At 45.7% G+C, this 7,644-nt stretch overlaps 1 protein-coding gene across 2 annotated transcripts; it reads right to left on the bottom strand.

The window, feature by feature from the left end:
* Window positions 1-571: 571 nt before the first annotated feature.
* Window positions 572-7,216, bottom strand: CENPA (centromere protein A). Of its 2 annotated transcripts, XM_055399677.2 has the most exons (5): window positions 6,963-7,216; window positions 3,906-4,015; window positions 3,315-3,392; window positions 2,868-3,027; window positions 574-2,035 (listed from the first exon to the last, which is right to left on the bottom strand). In XM_055399677.2, the coding sequence occupies exons 1-4, from the start codon at window positions 7,054-7,056 to the stop codon at window positions 2,893-2,895; spliced, it is 417 nt and encodes a 138-aa protein (XP_055255652.1). In that variant the 5' UTR covers window positions 7,057-7,216; the 3' UTR covers window positions 574-2,035; window positions 2,868-2,892. The 2 variants fall into 2 exon arrangements, with proteins under 2 accessions (XP_055255650.1, XP_055255652.1); XM_055399675.2 differs by having other exon boundaries at window positions 572-3,027.
* Between the last annotated feature and the right edge of the window lie 428 nt (window positions 7,217-7,644).

Below are 7,644 nucleotides of genomic sequence, written 5' to 3'. Positions count from 1 at the left end.
ACTTTCTATGTTAAAGGATATAAAAGCCAAGCTTGACATTTTCGACAGGGAGCTAGAAATTATAAAAAGGGACATGACAATTTTGAGAAGAATCAAAAATTCTAGAACTAGAATTTCCCTGGTGGTACAGTGGATAAGAATTCGCCTGCCAATGCAGGCGACATGGGTTCAATCTCTGCTCTGGGGAGATCCCACATGCCATAGAGCAACTAAGCCTGTGTGTCACAACTACTGGAGCCTGTGGGCCTAAAGCCTGTGCTCTGCAACAAGAGAAGCCACCAAAATGAGAAGCCTGCGCACTGCAATGAAGAGAGCTCTTGGACATTAAAAAATGTGAAAGCATAAATAAAAAACTCAGTGGAAAGGTTAAAAAATGATGTTTGTGAAATCACCCAGAAAGTAGGGAAAACAAAAACAAAACTCCAACAACATCAGCTATGTAAGTGCTCAAAGTTAATAGTAAATTGTAACATCAGATTCTCAGGTTATTGTATGGTTACTATACATGTTACTCTGTGGTGCTGAGCACACATCCTGCCTGGCATTTGAATGTGACATGTGACCATGTGTTGCAGTGGGGTCCTCGTTAGTACAATTTTACGAGAGCAGAGAAGTGTCAATTTTTGGGAAAATTAAAGGAAGGGTATAATCCTGATGGAGAAGGAAATGGCAACCCACTCCAGTATTCTTGCCTAGAGAATCCTGTGGACAGCGTATGGGGTCGCACAGAGTCGGACACGACTGAAGCGACTTTGCATGCATGCTTGCGTAACCTTCTGATTAATAACACTCTGACAAGAATTTGAAATGTATTCATAGATAAGCTTTATTCCAATGTTTACATAAAAATGAGTTGATGTCAAACAGGAAAAGGTTTTTACAAAGGGTTAAAATTTATCAAACAACAGAACTTGGTCCTTCCCTTTAGTTTGAATTCAATTGGCTGACGCATCATTAATAGTATCCGCCCTCACTAATCATTTTCATCACACACAATATCTAAACATCTTCAGGTAGCACTTCTTATTTCCCTGGAAGTCTCTTAAACTGCTTTCACTTACAAGAGAAGGGCAATGATTTTATTGGCTCATACTCTACTCCACTGGAGGCAAAGATACATCCCTCAATTCTCTTGTTTAAATTGTGGCTGTTGGCAAAGTGTCCAAATGAAGAATTTAATGCTAACATACAAAGAACACAGTTTAATCTATGTATAACAGTAACTTTGCTTCAATTTTTTTTCATTAAGAATTATCTTTATTATCTCTCCACAAAGAAGTTATAAAAATACCTGTAAAAACACTGAAAAGGCTTTTTAAAATCCTGGAATGAAAAATTCTGAAGTATAAATTATGATACATCTTCTATGATTTGCAAATAAAGAATAAAATAAATTCTACAAGTTGGAATGTCTGGGTGATTTTGGCAGGAATTTACCAGAAGGAGCCAGGACATTAAACCTTAACAATTTTCTATTTTCATCCCAATTGAGTTTTTGAAAAGCTGTATAATCTGTTGACAGGTACAGTCCACATACAAACTTGCTTCTGCCATTCATGATGAAGTCAATCTGAAGGACAGAGATTTGTACGCTAGATGCACCAGGCTCTTCCATGCAACTGACTGGTCTTCTCTTATTTTTTTCCATCATGTTTTAAATAAAAGTAAATATATATATATACATGGTAAAAAAAAATTTAAACAGTACAAGAAGATTTAAAATAATCAGTAAATATCCTTTTTGCCCATAACCTAGAAAATCTGATGTCTTCCAAATCATCAGTCACATGAATAATTTGCAAAGTGAAGTAAACCTTAGAGTCTCTTCATCTGAAAATTATTCTCAGGATTTCTGGAATGTGTTGATTCTTTCATATATTACCTCTGTTACAGAGGAAAGCCATGCAGTCTTCTTCTAAAAAAAAACTAATTACAAAAGCAACTCGCACGCTCTGCTCCAAGAGAGCAAGTCCAGGCAACACCTTATACTCCGTGGATCTGGTCCTGGCTACAGGCAGAGGCTCTGGTATCAACCCTGAAATTTAGGAATTATATTAACTAACAAGGCATTTTAAAAAATAAGAACTTTCTTTCAATCAAAACGAGGTCATCATATATGCACTATCATGTGTGAATGGTAACTAGCTAGGGAGAAGCTGCTATATAACATACGGAGTCCAGCCTGGCACTCCGTGATGACCTAGAGGAGAGGGAGGCTCAAGAGGGAGGGGATATATATATTTATATATAATTATGGCTGATCCGTGTTGTTATACCAGAGAAACCAACACAATATTGTAAAGTCATTACCTTCCAATTAAAAAATCCAACCCAAAAGAACCCCACAAGGCCATCTGGTCCTTGAAAAACAGATAGGATGAACTCTGTCAGAGATTCAGTTTATCTGGTCATTATTTAATTGAAAAATAAGTGTGTGTTAGTTGCTCAGTCGTGTCTGACTCTTTGTGACCCCATGAACTGTACATCTCCAGGCTTCTGTCTATGGGGTTCTCTAAGCAAGAATACTGGAGTGGATTGCCATTCCTTTCTCCAGAGGATCTTCCTGACCCAGGGATTGAACCCGGGTCTCCTGAATGGCTGGCAGAGTCTTTGCCATTTTAGCTACAGGGAAGTCCAAATTAAAACTGAAAAATAACTTTGTACAAAAGGATCTGAGCCACAGAATCCCAAACATTCAAGTTAAAACTAGGTCAAAGCTTTCCAAGAGAACAAATGGGAGGCGAGGCAGCAAAGGAGTCAGGATGGAGAAGGAAGCTTCCTTCAGAGAAACTTCCACCCCGGCGGTGGGAAGTTGAGTGCTCTCCCCGCAAGGTCTGCTCACTCTCTGGTGAGCAGAAAACGCTTACAGAGACTCGGGCGGGTGGCCAGAGCTCAGCCAAGTCCTTCCTGAATGCCTCGGATCCTCCGGGCCAGCTGCACATCCTTCGGGAAGAGCGTGACGCGGCCAGCGTGTAAGGAGAGGAGATAGGCATCCTCGAAGAGATGAACTAGAAACGCTTCTGCCGCCTGCAGACCCAAAGAGAAGCAGAAAGACTGACAATGACGAGGGGACGTGGGCTGCTTTTTCCTGAGAGACCTGCTAAAAACTCAGCCTCTAAGGGCTCAAAGGACTACAGGAAATATTGTTCACAGCACGAGACTGAACTTTGCCAGGGAATTCCACTACTACCAGACCAGAATCCAGCCTCCAGACTAGGGGTGTTCCCTGTTGCTCTTTTCAAGGAGGTGATATTCAGCCTCATCCTTCTCCCATTCTCACCCCTTGACCAACTGGCCCCTGGCCCCCTTCTTACCTCTTGTAGGGCCAATAGGGCCTGGGCTTGCCAATTGAAGTCCACACCACGAGTGAATTGAACACATATTTCTCTTGCCTGTGAAGGAGCGGGGATGGGGAGCAATGGGAAGAGTAGAGAGGAAAAGCTGACTCAAGAGAAGATAGACTCTCTCTGTGAGTCTCCATGAATCTTCACTTCTGTTATTCCCTCCTGGTGCTTAACCTTGGGACCTAACTAGTAGCTAACACCTAACTAGGTGTCAACTCCAGGGAGGTTAGAGATGGGCACATCTCTCCTGGTCATGGTGGGGGGAGAGGAGAAGACAATCTCTTAAGGCAGGAGAAGGGATGAAAGGCTGACTGGATGAGAGAGTTCCTTTTACAAAATCAAAGAACACAGTTTCAAAGGTGGTGGGGGTTAGAAATGAACTCTATAAAGAATGAGAAGTTGCCCTTGGCAGGCTCATGTTTTCAAGAGCTGAAGTGTCCCTGATCAGATTATAGAAGAGGTCCCTTGCCATTTGGGCAAGAGATGACAAGGCCCCAACACCCGGGAAATTTAAAGAACAGAGGCTGCACAGGGGTTGGCGGGAAGCTCCCTGGAGCTCACCAGGCGGCAGAAGGGGGTCTTTCTTAACAGCAGGTGTGTGGTCTTCTGAAGAGTTCGGATCTCCTTCAGGATTCCATGTCTCCGGCGAGCATGTGGACGGGAGGATGTGCCTGAGCAAAGGAATCGAGTCATAGAGTAAAAGGCAGTGGAAAACAGGTGGTGCACTGCAACCTGGCCATCAAACTGCCAAACGTGCATGCTCGGTCATGTCCAACTCTGTGCAACCCCCTGGACTGTAGCCTGCCAGGCTCCTCTGTCCATGGGATTCTCCAGGCAAGAATACAGCAGTGGGTTGCTGCGCCCTCCTCCTGGGGGATCTTCCCAACCCAGGGATCGAACCCCTTTCTCTTGCGTCTCCTGCATTAGCAGGCAGATTCTTTACCACTAGTGCTACCTGGGAAGCCAAATAGTAGACTGTAGATAATAGGCTCCCCAAAGCAGGGATTTTTGTCTATTGTAGTCACTGCGGTAATCTTCAGCAACTGGAGAACAGCGGATCAGTGCTACATAAATATTTGTTAAATGAATGAATAAATGATCCTTTCAGGGTCCTACTGACCCTCAGTGATGATCCTTTGAAGGTCTTAATTTAAATGCCAACTCTTTCACGCATTACCTTAATCCTAACGTAACGGGAAGCCATGGAAGAGCTTTAAACAGGACGGAGAGATGATACACTTTTATTTAAAGATCACTCCTGCTTCTATGTAAGGAAAGTACTCAGAAGGGACAAGAGTGGAAGTGATATCATAGCCAGCTTATGATGGGGGCTTGGACGGGGCTGGTGAGAGTAGAGAAGGCAACAAGTGGCATGATTAGGATGCGATGTGGCAGTAGAAGTACCTGAACTTACATTTGGGTTGGATGGACATGGGGCAGAGGATGAAAATCTCTTCAGATTTTTGGCTGTGGGAGGTTGTGCCATTTACTGAAATGGGGGAAACTGAGGATGAAGAGGCAGGAGGAGAGTAACCAAAAGTTTGCTTTTAGTTTGGCAAAGTTTGGCAAAGAACTGACTCATTGGAAAATACCCTGATGCTGGGAAATATTGAAGGCCGGAGGAGAAGGGGACAACAGAGGATGAGATGGCTGGATGGCATCACCAACTCTAAAGACATGAGTTTAGGCAAGCTCTGGGAGTTGGTGATAGACAGGGAAGCCTGGCATGCTGCAGTCCATGGGGTCGCAAAGTGTCAGACACGACTGAGCTACTGAACTGAACTGAACTAGTGTGACATATCCCAGAGTCCTTGGGAAGAAAGGCAGTTGGACATAGGTATGTGGGGTCAGAGGCGAGATCTGGCCTTCAGATAAACATGTGAGAGCTGTCAGAGTGTAAGTCCTACTGGCGTCAAAAGGAGGGATGAGCCCCCCTGGGGAAGGGAAAGAAAGAAAAAGGAGACCATGGAAGTCCAACATCAAATTGCTCAAGAGATAGGGCACAGGCGCTAACCGCTGAGCAGAAATTACAGAGTGTATGTACCACGGAGTCAGGGGGATGCAGGGTTTCAAGGAAGAAATGGCCCACTGTGTCGAATGCTTCTGAAAGACAGGGTTAGAGAAGGACACAGGCATCTCTAATAAAGCTGGAAACACAAAAGTAGTTGGTGACCTTGACAGGAGTAGTTCAAAGGCACTAGACACAGGGGTAGTGGTTATGAGGAGTCGGATTGGAATGAGTCAAAGGGTCGCTGGGAAGAGGGGCAGACACATTGCAACACTAGTCTCAGGGCCTCAGTAACAATAAAATAAGAAAGAAAAGGTATAAAAATGAAAAAACGATTCAAATGTCATTATTTGCACATAATATAATAGCTCACTTGAAAATTTCAGTTAAAGCAACTGAAAGACTATTAGGATTCACAAGAGAATTCAGCAAGTTCACTAGCTGCAAAGGTTATTTATGTTTGCTACTGCTACTGCTGCTAAGTCGCTACAGTCATGTCCAACTCTTTGCGACCCCACCAGGCTCCCCCGTCCCTGGGATTCTCCAGGCAAGAACACTGGAGTTGGTTGCCATTTCCTTCTCCAATGCGTGAAAGTGAAGTCGCTCAGTAGTGTCCGACTCCAAGCGACCCCATGGACTGTGGCCCACCAGGTTCCTCCGTCCATGGGATTTTCCAGGCAAAGAGTACTGGAGTGGGGTGCCATTGCCTTCTCCTTATTTGTGTTTAGGAAAGAAAAAAAAAAGTCCTATGCACTACAGCAACATCTACAAAAAAAAAACCAATAATACTTTCTTCTCCCTGCTCTTAGCTATGGAGCAGGAGAAAAGTAAAGCGGTTGCTGATGGTTAGGTCTCCCATCCACCAGACCACAGCACAGAAACTGAGGACCACAGACCAGTCTTCTCCAGGCACATACCTCTGGAAGAGGACAAGGTGAGAGAACAGGGTGAGTTAGGGCACTTTGGTTAAGGCCCAACACAGCCACTCACTGAAGGAAAAAAATCAAATCACCCCCCTACCCACCCAAATACCTAAACAGGCATCTTCTAAAAGTAGAACTGTTGTTGTCACAAAACTTCTGTGAAGTTGTCACAAAAAGTAGCCAATAATTTTACGACTGAAAAAAGCACAAACACCGATTTTAAAAAAATCCTGCCTGCGGGAACAGACTGGGTGACCTTGCTCAAGTTAGCAGGTCTGTCTGAGCCTGAGTAAAATGTAAAATGGGCACATTTGTAAAATGGGCAGAATATAAAGTTGAGTAACTTGGCATAAAGAGTTTAACATAATTTCTAGTTAGTGGTAAGCAGTCGATCCATGCTGTTAATATCAAGAATGTCTAAGCCAGTCCTTTCTCCTCCGAGAAACTGCTTTCGTCATTCCCCTCCGGGTTTTGGACCTTGCTTCCGTACAGATGCTGGACAGAGCTGCTTTGCCCCCTGTAGAGGAAGGCCAATGGACCGGGACTGGGAGAATGGGCTCGATCCCAGATCAGCAAAGAGCCTCAGCTTTTCGTCTGTGAAATGGGCACGCGGACTGGGTCCGTACCCACCTCACAGACAGGCCGCAGGCAGGACGGCTCGGAGGAAAAGGGATCGTGGCGGGTTACCTAAGGACGGGGCCGGACGGCGGGCGGCAGGAGCCGGGCTCTCGGGGCGCCTCCTTGGTGTTTCGGGCTTGCGGATCCGGCGGCGCGGACCCATGGCGGGCGCGCGGGGCTGCGGCCCCTCGGCTCCTTCTAGATCTTCTGGGTCCGGGGACAGAGGCTGGGAGGGCCGGGGCGTCCCGGCCGCGTGCTCTGGCTAGGTGCTCTTCGAATTGCCCGCACCACCGCCAATTCACTGGCGGCGTTTTTTAAAAACCGAATCCAGCGACTCCCAGTGGCTGCCTCGGAATGCTCCTGGCCTAGAGCGACTGCGGGGAGGACCAATGAGAGCCCAGGCCCGAGGGGCTAACGGCGGCGGTGATAGGAGAAAACTGCGGGACGAGGCGGATTGACGGCAGGAACCAGCCAATAGAGGCCATAAGAAGTGAAAGGAGGTGGGAACTGCTCCGGCCCTCCGCTCGCTTGGAGAGGCCCGCATGTTTGACAGATTAGACCCAGGTAGTCCCGTGGCTTCTGGTCGGAAAAAGAAAGCTCCATTCTGACGATGGAGACGGTACGTGTGTGGAACGCGATTCTCTAGAAGAATCACTTTGCGCAAATATTTTGCGTTTTGTTCTATTAATCCTAAATTGGCTTTTAAAGATTAGGAGATAGGCCCTAGGAGAATGAGACTTATCCGTGCCTC

Source organism: Moschus berezovskii, chromosome 11 (assembly GCF_049115385.1).
Source record: "Moschus berezovskii isolate FMDL1 chromosome 11, NW_MosBer_1.0, whole genome shotgun sequence".
NCBI classification, from domain to species: domain Eukaryota; kingdom Metazoa; phylum Chordata; class Mammalia; order Artiodactyla; family Moschidae; genus Moschus; species Moschus berezovskii.
Note: the sequence above shows the minus strand (reverse complement) of the source record. Positions and strands in the feature narration are given on the sequence as shown.